The sequence below is a fragment of the Lepisosteus platostomus genome, chromosome 16, assembly GCF_059453375.1.
Source record: "Lepisosteus platostomus isolate fLepPlt1 chromosome 16, fLepPlt1.hap1, whole genome shotgun sequence".
Classification (NCBI taxonomy): Eukaryota; Metazoa; Chordata; class Actinopteri; order Semionotiformes; family Lepisosteidae; genus Lepisosteus; species Lepisosteus platostomus.
The window spans coordinates 10,089,577-10,116,477 of NC_142626.1; the positions used below are offsets into that span (position 1 = coordinate 10,089,577).

General features: G+C 34.9%; 1 protein-coding gene across 4 annotated transcripts; it reads left to right on the forward strand.

Annotated features, from left to right (window-relative positions):
- The first annotated feature begins 1,522 nt into the window (after positions 1 to 1,522).
- LOC148646848 (cytosolic phospholipase A2 gamma-like) lies at positions 1,523 to 24,334 on the forward strand. 4 transcript variants are annotated; one of them, XM_088608907.1, is made up of 16 exons: positions 1,572 to 1,608; positions 2,556 to 2,594; positions 3,248 to 3,380; positions 7,819 to 7,877; positions 8,863 to 8,897; positions 10,013 to 10,124; positions 12,036 to 12,178; positions 12,361 to 12,559; positions 13,105 to 13,213; positions 14,321 to 14,461; positions 15,793 to 15,834; positions 16,841 to 16,915; positions 21,569 to 21,682; positions 22,056 to 22,210; positions 22,660 to 22,828; positions 24,138 to 24,334. In XM_088608907.1, exons 4-16 carry the CDS (start codon positions 7,869 to 7,871, stop codon positions 24,305 to 24,307), a joined length of 1,473 nt encoding a protein of 490 aa, XP_088465033.1. In that variant the 5' UTR covers positions 1,572 to 1,608; positions 2,556 to 2,594; positions 3,248 to 3,380; positions 7,819 to 7,868; the 3' UTR covers positions 24,308 to 24,334. The 4 variants fall into 4 exon arrangements, with proteins under 4 accessions (XP_088465031.1, XP_088465033.1, XP_088465034.1 ...); XM_088608905.1 differs by lacking the exon at positions 3,248 to 3,380 and having other exon boundaries at positions 1,523 to 1,608; XM_088608908.1 differs by lacking the exons at positions 1,572 to 1,608; positions 2,556 to 2,594; positions 3,248 to 3,380 and having other exon boundaries at positions 7,876 to 7,976.
- Positions 24,335 to 26,901: the final 2,567 nt, after the last annotated feature.

The window sequence follows — 26,901 nt, forward strand, 5'->3', positions numbered from 1 at the left end:
TTTAATGTTGTTTTTAACTTTTTCTCACAAAAAAACCAAACACACTATTCTCTAAAACAGATGACAAATTGTGAGAACCACATAGTCTATCTTGGGTATTAAAAGGAAATCTATGAAAAATAGGTATCTAAATTTGCCTCAAGTCTCTGCTGGGTGCATTGGCTGTGAAAAGGAGTTCCTTATAAGTGGTCAGGGATTGTCAAATTTATTTTGTTATCCCACCACCACTGACCTCTAAGGCCACCTCCAGTTCCAGGTTTGTCTTAGCAAGAGACTTCTGACTGAGTAAAAGTGAGTAACTGCAGAAAATACACTAAACAACCTCACAGCCTCACTGGGGGCTCTTCAGCCTGCACAGCTCTCTAGATGTATTGAAGACACTTACCAGGTAGCCTTCATGTAGTCTGTTTGTCCTCATGTTTACTGATAGATAAACAAACCTTAAAATGTTTCCAAAAAATCCAGAAGTGATATTTTTAGCTGCCAAAATGTATTTTGTTACATGATTTATATTCTAGATCAAGTGGTACTAAATCAATAGAGCTTTTTTTTACAATTTACAACAAATACAATGTTCTTATTATGTAATATCCTTCTAAAAGGATAAACATTATAACTTTTCATATGCAATATACATATTAATTTGAAAATAAATGATCAATTAAAAAATATGTTTTAAAATAAATTTTTTTATTATTTTAAAGTTAGCAGAAGCACATTAAGCACATTTCCCAAAATACCCACTGTAAATTATTGAGTTAAAGACTTTGGTGCATAAAATATATATGAAGAAAGTGGAATATTGTTGTGTACTTTGCTTTGTTTTTTATATTTAGCGACCACTACTATCTAACCTAGGTCCATTAGGTATATATGACGTCATACTTCTGATTTTATTTTCCGCTACCAAACTTTTCTTTTACTTGTAAAATTCCATATTAATATTCCATATTAACTTGGTTGAAGCATACACAGAGAGAAACAGATTAAATGAAGCAATGGTTTCACTAATATCTAATGCATCACAAGTGCTACCTACAGTATCAATTATCTTTGGGCAGTAAATTACATAACGCAATGCGACACATTATTTTTAAGGTAATTGGAAGAAATACTGTGTGTTCTGAGTGCCCGGTTCTGTATGTGTTACAGAGTGTTAAAAAGCTGTATCATAATCCACATTGGTATAGCTAGCATGACCCCCATCATACAACAATGTGTGCATAAAACGCATTGTGGGTGGGCCTTGTCAGGGCTGAAAAGTGGATTAAATTTAGGAACACTGAAAGACTGTAAGAAAGGAAAAATTGTTACACATAAACTGGATGAAATATGAAATGAAGCAAAAACTTCAGACCTGGAAATGGACAGACTATTAAAGCGTCTCCAAAGCTAGTGACTGTGGTGACAGTGAGGCACAGTGTACAGTGCCTTTAATGGTTAAACACTACAATCAATACTGTAAGTGAAACTTAAACTAAGTTTTTTTTTAGCTGTCATCTCCTGATTGGTCCTCTGTGTTTCCTATAAATACATGTCCTATGCATCCAAAGATTAAATCATTTGGATTTTTCTGGAACACCAAACTAGGTCACTTCTTTGAAACTGGTAAGAAAAAGAAGGATTAAATACTAATAATTAATATTGATTTCTTCTCTCTGCATTAATGCTGTACTTAAATTGTTTTGCATTGCAACAGCAGAATAACAGAGATGCCTTTGTAAAGGAGATCTACAAGTACAGTAGGTTATTATAATAATTATTATTATTATTTGTTGTTCTTGTTGTTGTTGTTGTTGATAATCATATAAAAAGCACACAAGGAGAGGAAAGAGCAGAATTAATGCGATTACAACTAGGGTTTGGAATGCAGTAAGAATGTAAATGGGCAGACACAGAACTAATTAAATATCTTATTTTGGGGGGATATAATTCCAAAGGTTTGGGGTATAGCAAATGAAGGCCCTGGCACCCATAGTGTGTAGGTGGGCTTGTAGGACAGGAAGGAGACAAGAATTACACTAAAAATTGGGAGGTGAACAAGTGGAAACATGTAAATGCTGAGTTGCATTATTGTTTCAATGATTTAATTGCTCAATTATTATTTCAACTGAAATGATAATAATATTAGCACCAATATCAATACCAATTATCATAATATTTGCACCAAAATGACCATGCAATTGCTAAATTACATGGAACACTGTTAGTCAGAAATTACTGTAATGGTTCTATACAAAAGTGTTACTCTCACTCTCTTATTAATCTATACATATAATAAAACTTTTAATTTTCTGTATACTTTTGATTAATACAGATGAATGCAGATATTCAGAAAGATTTCATGAGGATTATAGTTTTATTTAATTAGGCACTGGTGTTTATCCCAAATTCTTAACATGGTATTCATGTCTCTTCTAAATCGATCAAAACAACCATGTAACTGTGTATGTAAATTTGAATTCTAAACACACATACAGCACAGATTGATCATCATAAATGTCACAATATCAATGCTGATTGAATGTAACACACATAATTGTATTTCAATACAGAGATGGGTGGTTCCAAATCAAAACCAACACCATACCAAGGTAAGATTAATCTTTCATTCATAATCTACAAAAAATATTAGAACAAGAAGTTCCCTCAACAGCCAAAATATTGTTTCTTCTTTCTACTTTTCACCATGGAGTTAATCATTATTTGTTCCCTGTTTAATAAGCACTACACTTATCCTATGTAGGGAAAGATAGGGTTCTAACTTAAATGGAATTAATTAAAAAAAAACACTTCCAATTCTTGGGATATGTTGCTCTTTTATCAGTGATCACATTAAAGGTTGTTTGGCTTGTTTGAGTGAGTGTGAGTGTCTTGGAATGCATTTTATCTGTCAAACAACTGTCTGCACATCATACTCACCCCCTTACCCAGCCAACAGTGACTACAGAGAGGAACGGGGAATGGCATTAAACACTACCATGAGTTTCATGGTGCCCTAAGAACATTTCCTGAAACACAAGCCGAGCTCCTGGAATTCCGTCTCACCTTGATCCACCCAAGCCCTAATATACCCTAATATAGGAATATTTCTGAGACATGGAGGATATTTTGATACTCTTTGGCCTGCAATTGATGATGGTGCTTTTCCTGAGTCAACAGGACCTTAGGAATACAGCAGGTTATCTCCTTCCTCCTTAAAATCCAAGCTGACCTTGTGTAAAACCAGCTCTATTTGATCTCTTAGGTTGAATTCAAAACTGGGAAATGGAAGATATCCCTCTTGAAATTATCCACAGCTACATTGTTTCCCCAGGCCTACCACTCACAACTGTAATATTTTCATTTCTCTGGGACTCTTACTTCATGTTACAGAAAAGGTATTTGTTTTTTCATGGCCCTTAACAGCTGTCACAAATATTTAACAGACAGTTATCATACTGATACAAACAGTATGATAATCACACAAATGACAATACATGCAGTTTTACTATTCTTCCTCTATAATAGCAAAAAGATATTTTAATATAATTATATATTAAATATATACAGTATATTAACTATATGGTATAATAATACCATAAAAAGTGAAGTTTTATGTGGATATAATATAGAACATGAAAAAAAAACAATTACTGTTATTATTTTCAGTATAAAAAAGATATAAGATAATAAATGTCAAATGCAGTTTAAGAAAATATTCTACGATAAAATTGACTTTTAACACAATATTAAAAATGAACGGTGTCTCCTCTACTGTCAGAGGTTAATTTCCAAAAAACATACATAACAAACAACAAACAAAACAAAATAGATTTGTGAAATGATCTGCTGTAATAAAAATGGCTGATCGTTCACTCACAGATAAGAGACGAGTTGACGTACTGGTAATATGCGAGAACACTTTCCATTGAGCAATTGAATCATTTAACCATAATCAAAGCCCATAAAAATAAACTTAGAGGCATCAGATGGAATCAAATATATTAACATCACTGACAATGTACACAGCTGTCTTGTTTGCACTGGGGTGAGGATAAATATACTTAATGTTCTGAGTTCTTTCTTGCATTGTCAGACTGTGAATAAATTAAAGCATTTTATTAAACAGGCATTTGTGATTTTAATCAAGGTGGGGGTAATGGGAACTCTCTATTATTCTCTCTATTATATTATAAACACCCAAAAATAAATTGAACGAAAGGCTTCGAAGAAAGAGGCGCTCTTTCCTTCTGGTTTAACAGTCTGTGCAGAAACAAAACAATCAGGTTAAACAAGAGAGTGTGGCATTACTTTTTGTCAATGAAAAAATAAAGTATTTTCATGTTGAATTAGTTGTCCTTCTTTTGGTTGGATAAACATGAATAGCATGAAGCAACATGGGCTCATTGTTATGATTTCTCTGTTATTATCAAAACCCTCAAATCGTTAGATTTTGGTTATTTTGGAAACATTTTGACATGTTACTTGTAATTGCACTGCTGTTGATATTGTAGCAATAGACAAAATGAAATGCTTGGAGTTTGTAATGTAGGGATTTCTATATTTATGTCTTAATTTAGTGGTTACGTTAGTGACAAAGGCTAAACATTCAGCTTCAGTACGCCATATGGCTGACCTTACATACATGTTTGGCCGACATTACATCTTTAAATAAACAAAAAACAAGTCATTTATTCCTTTATCATGTCCTCTCTTTGCTAGTTAATGTTACTTCACTTTGTCGGGCGTGATTTTTTTAGGCAAAAAACAGGCTGTTTACAGCCTGTTTCATGTTCTTCCTGAGATTGTTGAGCGCAGTGTCAAAATGTTTCCATATGAAAGGATTCATATGAAAGGCGGTGACGTCACCATGCTGGCAAGCCGGCTCTCACAACCTGTAATGTCGGCCATATACATTAGAATATATTTAGATCTTTAAATTAATATCGTTATTAATTTCTTTAGCATCACAACATTGTCCAATAATACCTTTCTTGTGTCTAACTTTTAGTTAAGCAGGATTTGAGCTACAGACCATAAAAAAAACAGGATTAACTTTTTTCTATCTCTTTCTCACCCGCTGCGATTCTGGTGTTAATAAAACGTGTTTACAAAGAAAGTGAAATACAGTAATACTACCAGCTATATAAATACATATACAGTATTTAGATCCTTAAATTAATATTGTTATAATTTCTTTAGATACTAGATTCCATATGTGATATTAGATCTTGTTTCAATTAAAGTTATATCACTGGGCAGAGGCCAGCCTCAGGACAGCACTGCTAGAGCACCACAACTTCATAACACATGTTTTTCCATACTGTAGTTTGAGTCTTTGTGTAAGCTGTAAGTTCTTTTTACTGTATTTCTTAATAAACATTTGAAACAATTTAATTTTGTAAACTTAACACGCATTCCTTACAGAAATAAAATAATGTTTTCTACAGGTGTTAAGCAGATTAGCAGGTTACTGACAAAATAGTGCACCGTCCACCACTGTGGATGTACGGAACTCAATGTGAGTTCTGTCTTGCATTGTCAGATTGTGAATAATAAAAGCATTTTATTAAACATGCGTATGCGATTTTAATCAAGATGGGGATAATGGGGACTCTCTATTATATTATAAACACCCTTAGACTGGACAAAAGATTTTTTTATTTTTTAAAAAAGAAATAAAAAATGAGATATAATGATGTGTTCCTGCTTAACTTAGACATTGTATGATTTTAAAAGCTATAAAAACAGGTTTCGATAGTTAATAACCACTTTTTACGTGCGAAAAACGGGTGATTTTTCTTCCTTGTGATCAGCTTAGAATCTTTGTGTTTCCCTCCGTATCACATTGGGCCTAACAACACCTTTTAACTGTGACTAAATCCACGATATAGCACGGCCTCTCGTACCTTATTGCTTAAATAATTAAATTCTGAAAAGTAGTCACGTAGTTATCACTTAACTTTGAGCGTTTTGTGATATTAAGAAATACCAACGAATTCAATATAGTGTCGATAATATTTATTATCAGTAATAACGACAGCAGTAGCAGCTTCAAATTATTCGTTGTTATTAATAAATGATTTAGCTTTGAACAGTTGTGATATTTTGAAATATAAAAAATGTCAATATATAGTAGTGTCCATAACATTTGCCATTTTAGTTTTTCAAAGAAATGTGTATTTGTTAAAGGAAAACTCATAGCAACAGCTGGGTTAGATCCTCCAACCCCAGGCATAGAGGGCACATGCTTAAGCCATCATGCCACAGACGTAATCAGGTGGGAAGGAGTGAAACTGAAGCATACATATCCAAAGAAAGTGTATTATTGTGATAATTTGAGCTACAGTACATGAATATAATTATATTGCTAATTAATTTATTTAGATACGTGATTCCATATTATATTCCCTATGAATCAAATTCTAAAAGTATGCTTTTGTTTACTATGATAACGAGTGTTTTCGCAGAAAAGGTTTAAACATTATAGCTTTTCACAAACTTTATAAACTTAATATAGTCCGAAGGAGCATGTAAAACGTTTCCAAAATAACCACATGTAAGACTTTGATGCTTAAACTGTTTAGGAAGAAAATGGAATACTAGTGTGTATTTTTTCTTTAAATTACCAATACCAGGCATGTACAGTTTACATAATATGTTTATGTTCCTAAATTAATATTGTTTGTGACCATCAGACACGTTATGCTCCTCTTCTTTTTATGCTCAGCTACAGTACTAAAATTTCCCTTTAGTTGTAAAATTCCATATAAATATTCAATTCTAAGCAAATTAAATATGCACAGTTAAGAGATGAAATTATTTAATCTTTTCACTAATGACCAATGCACCACGAGTGCCCCTGTCGGTCATTTTGGCCAGCCAATCACATACCGCAGTACAACGCAGTGACTTGTGGGTAATTACGTGTGGTACGGGTTTGTACCGTGCATTTTGAATGGTTGCATTGGTACATTTCTTAATTTAATAATAACCACATTTTTTTGTTATTATTTTTGTTATTATATTTTATAAATATGCTGCCTGCCAGTCAGTTAAGAACAGAACCAGTTAAGGACAGTACCACTGATAGACAAAAAAGTTTGCCAGCAATTTAAATAATTTTGTGTTGCTACAGTATCAAAAGCAGCATTAAGAAGCGAAAGGATATCTACTCTATAATGTAGCTCCTGAGTCTGAGGCAATAAATAAATCATTCAAAACCCTGAAAAGAGCAGTCTCAGTGCTATGATTTAAGTGGAAACCAGACTGAAATGGCTCAAACAAGTCATTGGCTATCATATAAGACTGTATTTGATGTGCAGCCACACGTCTAAGGTTTTTTCTATCTAACTCCTGAGATAGAAATGGTAAATCATTTTGTCAGAATCCAAGCCTGGTGTTTTTCTATAGGAGTAATTGACACAGTCTTTAAGGCATTAAGGTATTTATACACTGTGATTTACCTAAAACGTGATACACTGGAATAATCTACTGTATGTTGTACATAGCACTGATTTATAAGAAAACAATGACATCCTCTTTTTCTAAATGGTTTATGACTTTACTTCAAATTTAAAGGATACATTGCCCAGTATCAGTGCACACTGTAAACAACAAAAAGGCTAGGAACCTCATTTTGTAATGAGCAGCTCTTGTTTTAATTGATATTATACATGTCATGAAATGGAGAAGTATTTGAATGTATTTTTAAAGCAGTTCATGCCTCTCCTTAGTGCTGCCATTAGTCTTGTTTTTGTGTGTATGTGTGCCTCCTGTAGTTTTGTATACTAACAATGGCTGACAGTGTAACAGTATATTATCTTTTTTTAACAGATCCACTAAAAGAGGCCACCAGGAAACATTCCTTACTAGCAAAAAACAACATGGATAAGGTTTCTGAGTATTTACTGAATTAATGCATATTAGACAATCTTAAAAACATCATTACTAAAGAAAGAAGAGACTAAACAATGTTTTGTGCATGATGCATGGTATGTAGCATTAGTCCAAGTCATAAACAAGGGGCGAATGTGTAGCCAAAACTGTGTGGGTATAAATATCAAAAATGCAAATTATAATTTGTGAAATAGCACACTGAAAAAATATTTAAATTGGGAAAAACCTGGAAAAACTCAGTCAAAATTAAGTGCTGTAAATTTGTTTAATATAACCAGCCAAAACACATTCAATAAAACACTTAAATGTATAGATTTAAAAATATTAATGGCAATTAAATATAATGTATATGCTTTGAAATTGTTCTTCTAAATTACATTTTCATTTAATCATTTACTTCAGTATTATCAGCAGTGAACCGACTTATAAACGTTATGTGATTTCAGCTTCTATTGTAGCGTTGAAATAACAAGTTATCTTTGTTCTCTGGCACAACAAAGTAATTTTCTGGTGTCAAGCTTCAGAAAAACATTTTAAAAAAAGTTGATTCCCGGGCACAACATCTATGACTATTTGTTTCACATATTAAATATTGTAAGTGCCAAGCTTCTGTATTTTACAGACTTGGGAAAATGAGAGCAAGGGCAAGCCTGATTGATGACCTGTTGCTGCTTTGTTTGTGCTGCTGAATTCTGGATCACCTTTCATTTCTTGAGGGAATTTAAGTACAGCCACATAAAAACAGTAACATACTGAATCACAAAAGTACTATAGACAATATAGACGGCTTTGGAAATGGAATAATAATTGTGGAAGTGCTTTTTGAAAAACGGAATTTTGAAGTGGCAAGAAGATGTAGTTCTGTGATTCCAGAAATGTATCCCAAATGTATCCCAATGGGGCAGTAACAGTAGTACAGAAAACGGAGGGATATAGTGCTTACAGGTCTTTTACGATTTCTTGTTTTCAATTATCTTACAGACAAGCATGAGGGAAGCAAAAGACTATACTGGAAAGTAAGTGCTCTTTAATCTGTGTACTAAGATACAGTATAAGAAACACGTTTCTGTGTATAATTACAAAAAACAATTACACCTCTTTTCAATCATATGTTCTGAATTATTTTCTGCTTTCTTTCCTCTTTTTTTCTCATGAGGATGTGATGAGTATAAATGTACTGATTAACTGATTCTAAGATGTTAGATTAGTGAGGTGTTTTCTCCTTGGTTGATATGCATTTCCATGTGCATTTCCAAATCCCTTATCCCTTAATATCCCTTAAATCTATAGTTTATAGTTAGATTAGAAAGATTATAGAAAGATTATCCCCACAGGCTTGGGCATTGGCTAGGATTCAAAACCAGACACAAGGCTATCCCAATGAATAACTAATGCCTCACATTGAAGAGGTTACAGTATGCAATCACAAGTTATTTTCAGAGTAATTCAAAACTACTGACATCTTTTTTAAAACATTTAAATTTAAATACAATATATTTTTAGAGCCAATATATATAATATACAGATAAAAACATTCAAAACATGCATTAGAACCCATTGACATGTTAGAGTAGCTTCCCTTTTCTTTGCTGTACCACAGTGTAGCTCGTTTATGCGATACACTGACCAAAGACACTTGTGGAGCATTTGTGTTGGTGAACAACAAGAGATCCTAAAGTCCTGAGCAGATCACACCTCAACAGTTGACCCCCTCCTCTTCTTGCGCGTCTAGCAGTATCCTTTAACCTACCAGCTGATGTCCAAAAAGGCAGAAAATAAGGTGCTATATCCCAGGATATTACGAAAAGATAAATACTGACTTTAACAATGTGCCTGTTACTTGAAAACAAGAAAAATAAATACTTTTAAATGAGTAACATTAATATTAGCAATATTTTTGAAAGTTTAAAGTGGTAACAACTGTATTAGTCCCTATTCACCTTCTTGAAATTAATAAGAGTACACAAAGAAATTAACAAACACGTTAACACTCAAGTTACAGTGAGATCCAGTCAGCAAAGCAAATTAGAAATTCTCCCAGATTCTTTCTAATATGTCTCCTTTTGCATTTTTAGGAACAGAAAGCGCCAAGGTTGCACATTCTTCATGTTCGTTTTATCTCCTTCCACAGGACATATGTACGGGTTTCACAGACTCTCTGTGAGGGGGAGACTAAGGCTGTTAAGCAGAGAAAAATCCAAATCCAGAAAGCCCTGAGTAATCTGGAAACTCCTTGTAAATTGGTATGGTTTTAATTATTTTTTATTTGTGTTGCAGAAATACATATTCAGTGTATTTTGCAAAATGCAAGTACAGTTAGTTACTGTAAGCATCATACAAAAAACTGCATTGTTACATCCGAGTGTGTGGTCTATGTGTGTTTTTGTTATGTTCCACACTGCTGACCCTTGATTATTCTCCCTCCTCCATTGACCCACCATTACACCACTGTTCCGTATGACATAATCATCAATCAGCTTCTCAGCCAATCAGAGTGCATCTTATTCAGCATATAACATGGAGGTTTTCTGAAGGAAGAGGCCTTTGCTTTGCTTTGCTTTGCTTTGCTTTGCTTTGCTTTGCTTTGCTTTGCTTTGCTTTGCTTTGCTTTGCTTTGCTTTGCTTTGCTTTGCTTTGCTTTGCTTTGCTTTGCTTTGCTTTGCTTTGCTTTGCTTTGCTTTGCGTGTATTTTTGTATAGCTTTGGCTTTGTTGTTTTGTTTCTGTTAGTTTCTTTGTACTTTTGTTTGTTTGTGTGTTTATCCTTGTTTTGCCATTACCTTGCCCTAATGTATTATATGTTCAACTTTTGTGTTCTTTTGTACCCTGTTCCTGTTGAGTACTCTTGTTTTCCCTTATTTGTATTCCTAGTTCATTTGTGTTTTTGTGTGAACTTTTGTGTATAAGGTTAGTTTAGGTTGTTGGGTACATTCTACACACTTAGATTTTGTATTGGTAACACTAGTTTAGTACGGGTGAGTGCCATTTGTCTTAGATGGTTGTTGGGTAGTCAGTGGAAGTTAGCAAGGGTGTAGGAGACGCCGAAGACCGTGTGTTTCGGGTTTTCTTTTGTAGTCAGGTTAGCTTTCCCTCATTTTCTTAGCCAGCTCCATTTTGTTTGTTATTTTCTTTTCTTTGGCACCACTCTAGTTCCTTACCCCTGTGTGTTATCGTGTCTTGTCAGTCACTTATTCAACTTAAAATCATCACTTCTGCATCCACCTGTGTTATCACGCTTCCTAGTCCCTCACCAGAACCCACCTGCATCCAAACATTATCCTAAATGTTACACCCCTTTAACCCTTTTTAGGAAAATAAAGACATTTTATTTTGTAGCAGGTGCATTGTCATGTTAGTGAAAAGATATGACATAAGAAAATTCATTACGCTAGTTAGCATTTGTCGTAGGGGTTTATTGTTACTGTGAATGCCACAGGCATGTTACTCCTTTCCAGATTACATGGATGCAGTTAATAGATGAGAGGGTGGTGAATGGACAGGCTTTGGGGAAAATGGAGAGTACATAAAGTCTAATAAAAGAGGCAGAGCAGAAAGGGAAAAAGTGTATGGGAAGACAAATGAAAAACTAAGATTTTGCAGGCTTCTGCATTGTCTGAGATAACAGTAGGCAAGGATCAGGGCTCTGAATTGTGTGCAAAATAGGCACCTTACAGGTCTTAATAGGGAAGGGACTTGTGAAATGAAGCAAAATAAGTAAATGGAAGAAGAAATAATTCAGTTTGAACCATGAAATTGTAAGTTGAGTTGATGTGATTAAATAGCGCTGGTGGAGAGGGTGACAGCCAAGATGCAGTTACAATATTTCATGCTGTTTTAATGATCCTAAGTGGTGATATTACAAATATCATAACAGGTTGCACTTTTGTTGCTGGTAAGTAGATTCTTGCACTGTTGTTATTTACGTTAGATGCTTTCATGAGAGAAACATAATAGGAGAATGTTAAATTTAAATAATTCTGAATCTTCTTCTCTTTAAGGGACACACTTGAGTGGAGTAGGGTACACGATACACAGTTGTGATATCTCAGTAACTTTTCAATTCATTTACACTATTTAATAGCCTAATAATTATCTGTCAGACTCACACACTGTTTTTTATCATGCTCTTTCTCTTGCTTCTCTCTTCCTCAATCAGCACTGTGTCCCCTCTATTGCCGTGCTGGGCTCTGGGGGGGGTCTGCGCGCCATGGTGGCTCTCATGGGGACTTTAACTGAGCTGGGGGCTCAGAACCTGCTGGACACCATCATGTACCTGTGTGGAGTGTCAGGATCTACCTGGTGAGTCTGAGAGACTGGGCTCTGGGGTCCAGGTTTGTGCCAGGTGGATCTGTGGAATCAATATGAATTCTGAAGGTTCGCATAAAGCAGCAGAACTTCTAATTCTGCTCTAATTCTGTAAGATATAAGGATTGAGCTCCGACGTTTCTCCTGGTCTCTACTCTTGTTATGTATGAATGCAGGTGTTTGACATCTTTGTACCACAACCAGACCTGGTCCTCTGAATTAGAGAAGGCAGAGAAAGAGATGGTGCAAAGACTCACAACTGGCTCGTTTGACTGTCTAAAAGCATTGGCAAGAATTATGGAGGCAGAAAAGGATGAGAACTTTTCCATCACAGATATATTTGCATCTACAGTTGTGCACGACATGGTGAAGCAGGTCAGCAGTCCTTCCTGCCTGGGTTTCTAGCATCTTTGTCATCATGTATTTGTGTATTTCTGAAAGTCTTTCTCTCTCTTCATTGATGCTTCTGAGTAAAGCGTACAGTTTAATGTGGTAAATTGTAATTACTAAAGGTTTTATTTCCCTACAATATATCTTTGCTCAAAAATGAAATTCACTTTTTTATTTTTACTTAATTTTCATTAGTGCACACCATTGGTGTGTACAATAAAATAGGAAAGGATATAGAAACAAATTAAAGGAAATTCTGGGATATTTTATTATGATTTGATGCTTTAGCAGATGTTTCATGCTTAAGGTGATGTGACCTTACTATTCAGGACAAGTAACTCTAAAGGGAGAACGCAAGTGCTGAATCTAGATTTTTTTTTAATTACTAGAGCTGAAAACTAACCTTTAGATAATCTCTAATTGTATACAGCTATGTGAGCCCCACTGAAGATCTCAGAGACCCTCCAAACCTGGTGGGAGTACCTGGGGAGTACCATTGCTGGGTCTTCACTACAATATATTTTTTCCAGGTGGATGAAGAACATTTTTCTAAGGAAACCGATGATGAAATGAACAACCCTTACCCCATCTTGGCAGTTGTGGACAAGAAGCAGAGACAGAAGGATGAATACGATAGAGGTAAGATACATGATGATGGATGAACATAAATCTTATTTAAAATCCTGCAGAAAGGCCATATACAGTATTACATATTTTATAGTAAATGTTAAATGTTCACAGACCGCATCGCTAGCACCTAATCTGATCTGAAAAATTATGACCAACCAGCTGCTACTGATAAAGGTAAGGAAATGATCATTAGAGCTAAACTATAAGGCTATTAACAGTCCAAAATAATTTATATTTTAAGAAACTGCCAATATGTATTAAAAAAAAGAAGGACTTGTTTAACTTCTTTGATAATTGAACCCATGGACCTTACTTTCTGTGTTAACTATTATTTGCTCTATGAAATAATATATGAAGTCAACAGCCCTGGCAGGTTATACCAACAAATCATTAGAGTTTTATGAAGTCTGAACTTTTCTGAAGAAAAATATATTTTTTTTATTCTAGTGTTATTTACCCATGTTTTCCCTTCAACCAAATAGTGTTCCTCAATTAGTTTGCGATTAAAACTATTTTCTGTTCTCTTAAACTTAAACTAAAAACCAATAAATCCTTCTGTCTCCTGGTAAAACTCAATAATTCCTTCCTGGTTTCTCTCACGCTACACAATATAAAAGATAACAGTGTGCCTTCTCCTCCTTAAATACCTGAGGTGGATGATTTCCTCCATTGTGTCCAAACTCCTTAATTTATTTTTCTTTTCCATTCAACCAAGGGCTGTTTAGGACTTAGAGATTCATATCCTTCAAACTAGCCATGCATACTACCATATACCTTAATTTTATAAAGGGTATAAACAATTTTTATGGACCTCCAACCAGGATGTCACAGTTCTCATTTTCAGTACATTTTTCATACACTCAACAACTACAACAAAAGTTGGACAAGGTATTACATTAAAACAACAAGAATATTAATTGTATCTATTAACTAACAATAATAATACCATTTAATATTAGAAAAATAGACACACAAGAGTGGCCTCAGTGCCTTCAAAATGGATTTAGAGATTAGCATGGATTTAGGGATGAAAGAGTTTTTCTAGTTCTGGTACCCTTTCTCACTTCACTCTTATTCTGCTCTTCCTCCTTTTCTCCATGTCTCTTCCTCTCACAGGGGTCTGGTGTGAGATTACCCGCCATGAAGTCGGGTATTCTGGGTATGGAGCCTTTGTGGAAACACCATTCTTTGGGAGCCGTTTTGCAGGAGGGAATGTGGAGGAGCACAGAGATGAGATGGACATCCTGTACTTGCAAGGTCTTTCTTCATCTTTGTTGTTACATTATAGATGAAGAAAAAACTTAACTTGGATGCCAAAGCCTTTGATACACAAAAAAGATTTTTAGGCCAATGGAGGAACTTTACCATATATTACTATTGGACTTCAGTTTATTGTGTTGGGCTTTTACATAATGTTTGGTAATGGTGATAAGACATTCCATGTGTTAGATTTACATTATAATAATAATAATAATAATGTTTCTTTATTAGCCCTATACAATTTCTTGCATTAGGAATTCTTCTTTTCACATACCCCAGCTTTTCTCCAAGGAGACACAGACAGGGAGAGAAGCTTGGGGTCAGAGCACAGGGTCAGCCATTGTATGGCGCCCCTGGAGCAGTTGGGGTGAAGGGCCTTGCTCAGGGGCTCAACAGAGTAGGATTCCTCTGCCAGCCGCGGGATTTGAACCCACAACCTTCCAGTCACAGGCACAGATCCTTAGCCACAGAGCCACCGCTCTGCCCAAATTAGGAAATTAGGGAAATTAATAATTTTATAGGGATGGCTGTTCCCAGGTGCTCCTAAATTATCTTGAATGGAAGAGATGCCCATGGTGACTCCACTAACCGCTGATCACATAATCTATGTAAACTTTTGGTTCACAGAGAAGGGTTTCTCAACTCCCATTGCAGAAAAACAACAGAAACAAAACTCATCCTGAAACTAGGTTCACACCTCCCCCTTTCTCTCAATGACTGACTTGTTTTCAAGTAATCTTCTCTATTCTCATGCAGGTTTTGACTTCACACCTTTCTTCACCCCTCTCCACTTTGCACTTTCTGAGCAGCCTCTCTGCCTCTTTGCCCCTCCCTCCTCCTCTCCTCTCCCAGCTTTTGTTCTTCTGTGCAATTTAATCTTTGCTGTCTGCCGTGTCTTTCTCACACCTGAAGAAGACTTCACAGCCGGAACATTGTGTTTTCTCTCTTCTCTTTTCATTATGGAATAAACCTTTTAGTTGCTCCTTTGCAATTTAGGTTAAAACAACTATCCTTTTTCTGTCTTAGAAACGGCCTTGTTCATAATACCAGCCTTTTATTAACTGCCGGTAAAAAGAAAATGGCTTTGACTGAGTGAGGATTTCTACTTTTACTTATTGGGTTAAAACAGGGACCATCAGTACGGTCTGTTTGGCATGTAGGCTTCTATATATCAGGAACCATATATGTGCAGATTTTCCAGCTCCGCTACAAGAAGTGATCTGTTACACAAGGGTAGTGAATTAAATAGTCTGATTGTTTCCATGCTGTGATTAAGTGACCTCAAACCATTTTCATTGCTCTCTCTCTGTTTTTTACTATTTCCTCAGGACTGTGTGGCAGTTGCTTCGCTGACTTCCAGTACAATATAGGTATAATTTTAATATCTTGTAAGTAATGAATGTGCTGTATGCTCTCACAATCTGCATCTACAGCTGCACCCATTCAGAATGTGCAAGGTATGACAAAAGTACAGTGCAACAGCTTTTTAGTTTTCCAAATAATCTAATATAGGACTGCAGCACTCTGTAGAATCCTTAATATACTGTGGGTCTGCATGTGTTCTTCACAGTTCATCGTATTTTAATAATAAAAATCAAATGTGTATTAACCCATTAGTGCTTTCCTGAGCTATTCATACTGTACAATAATACTTATTCGTAACATAATTTTTCTATTTAATGTAATGTTATTGTGAATATGTAGTAATGTATTATTTATTATTAATACTGTGTATAATGAGATAATTTTATTTTAGATTTTTTCTTAACTATATTATATATTGGTTTTAAAAACTTTGTATCAAAAGCAAATAAGCATAGAAAACAGGAGCAGTTGGACAATGGCTTTAACTATGCTTAATTAAAAGTATTTTAAGACAGAGGCAGTGAGTGAGCCAGACAGTAGGTAAGAGAGAGAAAGAGAAAGGGCAGTGGCTGGGAATTGAACCCAGGTCAGAGGCATAGCAGGTGAGAACTCCACCACTTAACCAAAACATCACCTTGCTTTACAAACTAAATTAAAAATGACAAGTGTTTCATTTTCCATTACATTGCAAATAAGCCTTATATATAGTATATAAATATAGATTGTATAACCAACACACAATTAAAATGTACTGGAACAAGTAATAGGTTTATTCCATGCTGAAAAAAAGAAGAAAGAGAACACAACGTTTTGGCCGAAACGTTGTTCTCTTTCTTCTTTTTTTCAGCATGGAATCAACCTATTACTTGTTCCTTTGCAGCCTACGCATGCTGACGCAGCTACCCACCTGAACTATTAAAATGTACTGTTATGTACTGTACTTAGAAAACCTTAAACTGTACTTAGAAAACCTTAAACTGTTTAAGCATTTGTCTGATTTTTATGTTGCAGAATGGATTTGCAATCAGTTGTTAAAAGGGAACACCGAAGAGACTAAACAAAAGAAAGATATGAAGGCCATTCAGGGTGAGTTTTTGAACCTGGGAAGTATAGAACAATTTGAAGAATTACAGCCAAACTAAAAGGTCATCCTCACCTAAATTAACACAAGATACAATTATTAAACATAAATTGTGCACAAAACATATACCAGTCTGCCTGAATACAGGCAGCAGACCTTACTGTGAGGGTTATCAAAATACAAGGTATATAATCCCGAAGAGATGCTAACACAAAGAGATACACAACAGAGAATATATTTCAATATCTCGTTCGGCTATACCATATCTAATCAGTGTCATTACCCACTGTTAGAATAGACTCGGAAGTAAATACATTACTTATGAATTAAATTGATAACAACTTGTGTTGAGGTAACAATTAAATTCTCAAGACACAACATAGAACATGGGGTTTACTTATCCACTGTGTATGGATTTGGATTTCCTGGCACGAACACCAAAACCAGCTGACAGGCTCTGTTGCAAACTCTGTCCCAGCAGTCATCCAATAGGCGTCGTCTCGGCGTCCTCTGGCTACCAGCCACGGACGGAGGAATCTAACTGCGGCGCACAGTGCAGTCGTTGCTCCCAGGGGTCTACCAGTAGTCTGGCTGACTGGTAGAAAGTCTCTATGCACAAAGTGTGACCGCGGGTCCTCGCAGGTCATTCTATTGCACGGGAAGAAAACTGGTTCGTTCCCGGTCCAGCGCTGCTTCTGAATAAGCTATTCAGGTTGTCGATGAGGGTCCAACTGTAATCAAGCGGAGCATTCACGTTTGTCGTTGCAGAATTCTGAGTACGTCCGGGATCCTCGGCCTCGCGCTTAGAACAAAGTCCAAGTCCCAGAGCAGACAACACCGGTTGTCACGTGATTGTCTCTGAGGGTGCGCGAAAATGGCCAAGGAGAGCCCCAACCTGAGCTTGTGCTACCTTTTTGACCAAGACACAGATGTGTGATGATTGGTTGAGAGTTTGGCGGGCATTGGAGACCCACGTGGTGTTACCACGCCCTGCCAGTCCCTGATTGGTTGACCAAAGTGAGAGATGAGTCACTTACTCCTGACACTTAGGAATGCAGTCCAGATTTCCTCTGGAACTCCCTAGACAGATAGGCGCCAGGGATGACCATTGATCATTAGCTAAGTGCATCCCCGTTTGGGAGTTGTTCCTTATCAAAAGAAAACTTAAATCGGCCTGCATGAATAACTTCTCTGTGGCTGCACCACAGAGATGAAGAGAGAGATGGGGCCTCATTTAGGAAAGCACAGCAACGCTTAATTCTGTCTTATTAACAAGCATTGCCACTACAATGTAATGAGATAAACTTTTAATTGCAGATGAACATCATTATTTATTGGATGTGAAGGTACTTATTAAAAATTCTGAGAGAGTCAGATTTCACTGTGGATTAAATAAATAGGTTGTTTCTGCAGACCATTGGATTGGAGGTGCTGTATTGAAGATTAAAATGAGAGTCAGTAGGATTTTTTTGGATAGTGTTGTTCATGAGGAGCTTGAGAATGTGATGGAAATGTCTAAGTATAATATACTCTTAGCTATTTGCCTTGCAAAAATATTGAGACCTTTGCACAGATTTCATGGTTTGTTGATTTTAAGCTTGCACCCACAAAACTTTGAAGTAGCAATTCATATCGTAATACTCTGCTTCACAAATTAAAAGCAATAAATGAAAAGAAATAAGTAAATAGTTAATTTTAAAGAAAATAGAAAAGTTTCAGTTTACAGAAAAATTCCACCAGAGCCTCACAACATTGTCCAAAAATACTATTCTTGTGTCTAATTTTTAGTTAAGCAAGATTTGAGCCCAAAAAAAGATTCACTTTTTTTCTATGTCTTTTTCACACACTGCGATTCAGGCACAGAATGGTTAAAAAGAGGTCAGACAGACAGGGAGGAGGGGTGAAACGGTTACCTGTACTGGATAAAGTGGTTGGAAAATAGGTGGATTTACATCAATAAAAAGCTTTCCAATTTTAATGCGATATAGAAGATATTATTCATAATAAATTACCGGTCTGTAAACAGTCTGTAACCATCTGTGGACGGTCTGTAAACTGAAAATATATAGAGCAGCCATGTTGTTTATTGCCTCTTTTTTCACTTGGAAGAACATTAATGCGACACTGAAGATATTATTAATAACCTTTTAAATCTGAAGCTGTTAACTCTACTTCACACCTGCATATCAAGATCATGGTTTCAAAATAAAAAAAACCCATCAAACCATAGGTTGGATGACAACGTCCTGATTGTTTCGCAAGGATGTGAAATGTGACAATTTGTTGGAGTTACCATCAAGAGTAAAACGCCAATTTCCCACTGCATTCTGGGGAGTGTTGTTTGGACCAGAAACCTACATCTTGTCTCCATCTATCACTCTCTCACAATTCATCATGCATGAATGAGTCAAATTAAACTAAAACATGTTTACAAAGAAAGTGGAATTCAGTAGTACTACCAGCTATGTAAATACATATATTTAGATCCTTAAATTAAAATCGTTATTAATTTCTTTAGATACGTGTTTCCATATTATATTTCCTATTAATCAAATTCTAAAAGTATGCTTTTGTTTACTGCGATAATGACCGCAAGTATTCATGGAAAATGGTAATCACTTAACTCACTTAACTTTGAATGTTTTGTGATATTTAGAAATACCAAAAAATTCAATATAGTGTCGATAATATTTATTATCAGTAATAACGACAGTTGTAGCAGTTTGAAATTATTTGTTGTTATCAATAAATGACTTAGCTTCAAACATATTGTGATATTTAGAAATATAAAAAATGTCAATATAGTGTCCATAATATTTGCTATTTTAGTTTTTCAAAGAAACGTTTATTTGTTTCTTTGAAGCAGAATATATCCAAAGAAGGTGTACTACTTTCTTTAGTAGCACATGAATTTAATTACATCATTATTAATTTCTTTAGATTCGCGATTCCATATTATATTCCCTGTTAATCAAATTTGAAAAGTATGCTTTTGTTTACTGCTATAACGAGTGTATTCACAGAAAAGGTTTAAACATAACTTTTTACAAAGTATATAAACTTAATACAGTCAGAAAGAGCACGTAAAAACGTTTCCAAAAGAAACACATGAATGGAATATTAATGTGTATTTTTTCTTTAAACTACTAATACCAGCCATATACAGTTTACATAATATGTTTATGTTCCTTAATAAATATCGTTTATGAGCATGTTAAAGGCATGGTGAGATTCTCAAAACTTACTTTATATGATTGGAAAAGAATATGTGATCAGATTGACGAAATGCTGTTGTGTTATTTTTTGTCCACTACTATTGCACCATACAGCATACCATACCATAGAGGCCATTAATCAAAATGTATAACTTGTCAAAATAATACTGTGTGCCTGAAATAATTTGTATTTGTAAAGCAAATTATTATGATGGCTTTACTATAAATTATTTTTTGATTTTTCTTTGCAGTTTTTGCTGACATTTGACTTTTCACCCATGAAAGTTCTCAGTGTGAGCATCCAAGTTTGGATTTTAAATGTTCACTTTCATAATGCATATATATCAATTTTAATTCAGTAAAATGAAAATGGGATTTCTAGGTACTAATTTTACAAAAAAATATGGATAATAAAATTTTAAAAACTCATACAGAAAAGAAAACAATAGTTATTTACAGATTTTTTTTCTCTTGGCTATTATGTACACTGTCAAACATTTATGTGAAGCAAAACAGGTAAATACTGTATACAGTATATAAATCCAACAGCATTACAGTATGAACCAGTCTCAGTGAAGTCTGTAAGTAATGTTTTCTTTTTTTTAACTTGACTCTCCAAGCGTAATGTAGTTCCTATGCAGTATGATCATTTATCTCCTCTTTGTCACTCTCAGATTTCAGTATTTCAGTTTCATTTAGAAATTATGGAATTTTGGTAAGTCATCATGGAATTATTTTTCCCTGAGAACAGAAACACATGGTATGCAATTAAACTAAGCAGCAATTAAACCAACATTGTAGCAATTATGTTTAGCAATTGTAGGAATTTTTAACCTCTTAATCCAATACAAGGTATCAGAGAAGCCAGAACCTATCCTGGCAAGCAACAGGCTCAAGTCAGGATACCTGGAAAGGTATATAGCATTGCAGGAAAAACATACTCATATAAGCACCTGTTTTTCCCAGAAGCCAGATGGCTTACCACTACAGTATGTCTTTGGACTTTGGGAGGAAACTTGAACACCTGGCAGAAACCCTCACAAGCACAGGGAGAGCATACAAGCTCCATGCAGAGAGCACCCGAAGTCCAGGATTGAACTCAGGGCCCCGGTACTGAGAGGTTGCAATGTTAACCACCATTGCCACCCTTTTATATATAGCAATTATGTTCTATAAGATACTTTCTACAAATCACATTTAGAATACTGTGTTTCATAAAAAAATGCAATAAATTTACACAGTTTGAAATACTGCAATAACAAATCTTACTTATCAGCATCTTTAATCAAAGGATGTTTATTTTCACAGTACTGATGTCAATGTGAAAAGCTGAGAACCAAGCTTTTATCATTGAATTCAACTTATTGTATTTCCTTAAGGATTAAATCACGTGTACAGGTAAAAACCAGGTTCTAATGCTATACTTCTTTTCTATCCCTTCAGATTCACTTGAAAAAATGGACCTAACACCTGATTTTTTCAAGAAAATCTTCACTCTCATTTTAAGCTGGACATGGGGAACCAAGTACAACTTCCTGTATAAATACCCTGACACAGGTTAGAATATGAACAGCAGTGAAATACATGAAATGGTGATCAAATATTATATAGAAATATAGTATAATGTGTTAATAAAGCAGCATGCACTGACCAGCTCTCAACATTGGCTTTTCTGATGTTCTTATAGTTCTAGTTATAGTACAAGAGTGTTCAGTTAACGTGGAGATCAAAAAGACATGCTTATAATTTTTTTTAATACTGATGTGAATCATCCTGAAAGAACATTGTATAAACAGTGTAATAGAATACATGAAAATGATATTGTTTCTTAAGAAAAGATAAAACACACTTGTTATAAATTACATGATTATTATGAACACAAGTACCAAAGCAATGGCATCAATATTTTTGCCTTTTATTTCCTGTCCAGCAAAAACTCTCCCTGAATATCTGGTCAATAATGAGAAGATCTACTTGGAAGATGCTGCTATTGCCAATGATTGTGGCTACCCATTGGTTTTGAGGAATGACAGGAGAGTTAAGCTCATTCTGTCATTTGATTTTTCTAATGAAGACCCATTTTTGGTAAGACGCTGTATTGGAAATCACAATATTTATCAGTTCAGTATAGTGAAGTCTTATACAGTATATAGGCTCACATGCTTTGCATCAATCATCTTCTCCCTTAGCCAAGAATGAGATAAACTTATACAGTATGTAACACAATATATTAAAAGTCACCAACCACTTCTCACCTCTTTCAGTGTTGTGCAGTCGTGTATTTCTTAAATGGTTTTATTTTTTTCATGTTCAGAAGTGCAAGAGAAATTATGGCCTAATACAGTGTGACTGAGCATACTTTGATGAAATTATTACTAAACTAAAACAGTACAGACCTTTTGCTATCCTAGCTGGATAGAGCTGTTTATCTTCTCTCTGTGCCTTTTCCTCTCTTCTCTTTCCTTAACTCTTGACACACCCCCATCCCCTTCGCAAACCTCTCTGCTGCACTCCTCTCTCTACTTCCATCCCAGACTGTCACTAAGGCAGCTAAATACTGTGAGAAGAACAACATTCCCTTCCCACCCATTCCACCAGTGACTAAGGAGGAGAAGGAGTGTCCCTTAAGCTGCTACGTTTACAGTGCTGATAAAACCCCCACAGTCATGCACTTCCCTCTGTTCAACAAGGACTCCTGTGAAAGTAAGTAAATCAGACCCTAATCAAACCACTTACCTTGTCATCAGGTTTTCACCTCAGACACCTGGATATTCTGTACATCAGTTGTCAGTAGAAACATCTAATAGGTAATTATGTAATCCAGTGCAAAGAGACCAACAGAAGTAATGTGAGCATGGGAAAAACTTATCTATCCAACCATCAATTTTTAATAACTTTACCCATCGTGGCTTAAAATGAGCTGGAGCCTAACCTTGCAGGCACAGGACATAAGGTGTGACTATACCTTTGAAAATACTAGTCCAATGGTGGGCAGACACGCATTGTGTTCAGGGGTAATTCAGAAGTGCCAGTTAACCTATATAAGAATTGGCTTCTGAAGGTATCCAGTATAGCTTGTTAAAATAATTTGTGGAAACACCAGCATGTAAAGCAACACAGTGGTCTATTTGTGATGAGACTATCTTTGATTCAGACACAGGCAAGCAAAAGCTTAAACAGATTTTTTCTTGAAAAGACATTGTATTTATTGTGATCATAATGATGTGAAGTTATTATCTTATATTTATAACTCTGTAACATTATTCTATAACATGTTTTTGTTCCAGTTTGAGTCAGAGATGCCAGTGCCTGAATTTGTCTTTTTGATTATTGTAATACAGAGCTGCTAGTATGACTAAACAAATGATCAAGTAATAGGTTTATTCCATGCTGTAAAAAAAGAAGAAAGAAAACACAACGTTTCGGCCGTGGAGCCTTCTTCAGGTGTGGGTGACATCTGAAGAAGGTTCCACGGCCGAAACGTTGTGTTTACTTTCTTCTTTTATTCAGCATGGAATAAACCAATTACTTGTTCCTTTGCAGCCTATGCATGCTGACGCAGCTACCCACCTAAACAAATTATCTGTTATTAAAATGCAGAAGCATATCTCTCCTGCTTCAGCTTCCTCACAATAGATTTGTGTGGATTTTATAATAAAATTGAAGCTCTTTCTTTGGCTCCTGACTACATGGGTTTACTGTTACTTGTCTTTGGACTCTGGTCTCTATTTCAAAATGAGATCCTATCCTGAGAGATTATGCTTAGTGTTTTGTCCCTCCGAGACTACAGAATGATCCCAGCCTTTATATGAGGTTACAGATCAATCAAAACTTTTACATCTGGTCTTTAAACATACCTTTTTATACTAATTTTCTAATTCTTTTAACAACTTGTACTGTTTAATCTTATTTGATGTTTCTAATGTGTTTTGCTTTTAGTTTGACATATTTAAAGCACTTTAAATTGTCAAGACAAGAATGATTATTCCATCATAATTTTGTCTTCTTTCAGGCAAGGAAAAAATTGTTCAAATGAAGAACATCTACAAAACATTCAACCTGTCATACAATGAAAACGAGCTTGATGATCTTCTGAATTTAGCTAAGAAGAATGTCAGTCTCAACAAAGATAAGATTATCACTGAGATAAAGAAGGCTGTGGGTGCAGAAAGAAAGAAGTGAAACCAATAAAACCTACACAATGAAAGAGTTGGCATTTTAGAGAACATTTTTAATCTGAGGGTTTTTTTGTTAAATCAGTAGTTTTATAGACATGGATGGAGTTAGATTGTTCATTGCTAATGATTTAGGCTTCTTATTTGCATATTTTTTAAAACAGCATTTGTGGAGTTGTATTGACAGATACAGATTAAATACACCTTTATATAGAATGTGAAATTAATGATAAACTGATGACCAACATATTAGGATAGATATAATATTTCTCTTGATGCTCCTGATTATATATTTCGAGATACGTGTTGATTTTATCTGAAACCTCTGATGCAGTTTGTTGATTTTGTTTTCAAACATAACATCATTTTATTAGCGCTATACAATTTCTTGCATTAGGAATTAGTCTTTTCTTTTCATTTTCAAACAGTATTCTGAATCTGATTATTTTTTAATCTGAAAAGATGCTTTTTGTTAGCCAATGCACCTCTCTGTTCATCATATCTGGTTTAAAAGATTAAAGAATCCTAAATCTATAGTATAGAATTATAAAAAGGTTTTGAAAAAGTGAAGCAACAAAAAGTAGACTTTAGAGGGAATTTGTAAATGGAGTTCATGGAATTTATGGGACAAAGACAACTCCCACCAATCATCTGTTCACTAGTGTATAAATACTTTATACTTTCCTGTATAATATACCCCCACTGTCAACATCATTGCAGCTTTCTTTCTGTTTTTTTATAAGACAGGTTGTATCATCTTTCATGATAGTAGGGATGTTATTCCTCAAGACAAGTGGTTTAAAGCAAAACATGTCCCTAAGGCTCTATTTCCTTTAACTCCTTATTGGGATATATGATGAATTAGAAACATTTTCTAGAACCCCAATTTAAGAAGATTCAGAAATGACTGGGTGTTAAAATGAGTATTTTATTTGTTGGATCATAATACATTCCTGTGTCTTCATAATATGATTGTTACATCATATCATAATACTGCCTATTCTTTAGAAAACTAGAAATATGTACCATATGATTCAGTACAATACTAAATTGGCAGTGAACTGTAAAAAAGAAGATAAATTGGCTGACAATGCACACAGATTGGGTTTTAAAGAACCTGCTGCCTTATCTACAGTATTACAGCTCTATTCAATCCAAGCAAAATACAACATCTTTGTTTCCACACAGTACTTTTAAAGGAGATCCATGGTTAATAGAGAGGAATACAAACATGACACAGTACATACATGAAGCCTGTCAGGGAATGTCAGAAAGTGTTAGAAAATTGTACTCTTCCTTGAATTTGCTACCAGATAAAGAACTCTCCACATCTGCTAACAAGTAAGAGCATTTATTTTTATATGCATTACAAAATTTAACTAGCTTTGTTTTGGAACACATTTGAACATAATTTACCTAAGAAAATGTTTTCTGTTTAAGATTTGGTGAAAAGGAGAAATATAAAGATTGCCATGATGCAATAATTTCATTTCAAATATTATTTTGCAGATTTGCTAATAAGCTTTATTATGTGTAAGCTTTGACTTTTGCTGAGCATGTAATAAAGGCCATCTCTCAAAGCTGACTGTATCTCTTTATGTCTGTGTCAATGTAAGATGCTCATGTCAGGCTTGGTGATGCTCTAGACAAGAAAATAATTTCAAGGTTCTATGATGAGTCTGTTGCAGCTGATTCCCTTTGGATTAATCTAGAATTCAATAGAGAACACAGGAAAAGCTGTAAGATTGGTCTATAAAAATAACCCATATAGATAAGAGTAGTCCCCTTGTGAGACCAAGCTAGTCTGATAGATGGCACAGAAAAGGGTCAGAGATAAAGATAAGTGCTTTCCCGTTGACTCAGGGTTAAACATAGGAAAGGTTTATCTACTGTACCACCAGTTCACTGACTCTCTGAGCATGTAATGGACTATTGGGACAGGTGGGGATATAAGGAGGAACTCTGTTAAGGTTAAGACAAAAAGGGAATAAAGACCAGTAGGTAATGGAACATGTGATTGAGACTGTTATGAATTACATCCTCAATCGATCGAACAATGTAGAGCAGTAGTGCTGAGTGTTACAAAAAAATATAAACTATTAATATAAAAAAGGAATCAGATCTTTAAAGAGCTACAGCTGCAGCCACTCAGAATGCCCAGGGTGTTGCTACAGTTCACCTTTTTATTTTTTTCAAATAATCTAATGCAGTCCTGCACTACTCTTTAAAACAGATGGCACAATTAATTCTTCATGTGCCTTGTGTCCAACATGAAGTTAATCTTATTTTAATAATAAAATGTCAATGTCTTAAAAGCATCCATTAGTACTTTTCTGCACTACACATACTATACAGTAACACTAACAGATTGTTTTATTTTTTTATTAAATACTATATACACAATTATTAAAAATAAAGAAAAAAATATTAAAATATATTTATTTAAAGGCAAAGTAGTGACTTACGGTCATGCACTGTACAGTAAATTGCACAATATATTGCAAGACTGCTCTATACAGATGCATTCAGCCATTCAAAACGAGTGGGTATGCTGCGGTACAACGTGGTGAGCGTGTCACATCTAAATGCGTCACACTGCAT

Excerpts from the sequence above, each read along its gene's own strand:
- LOC148646848 (XM_088608905.1), top strand. The coding sequence starts at position 1,542 with ATGCATCCAAAGATTAAATCATTTGGATTTTTCTGGAACACCAAACTA. Across the intron at positions 15,835-16,840 it reads TGACTTCCAGTACAATATAG|AATGGATTTGCAATCAGTTG; the intron begins GTATAATTTTAA and ends TTTATGTTGCAG. Across the intron at positions 16,916-21,568 it reads AGATATGAAGGCCATTCAGG|ATTCACTTGAAAAAATGGAC; the intron begins GTGAGTTTTTGA and ends CTATCCCTTCAG.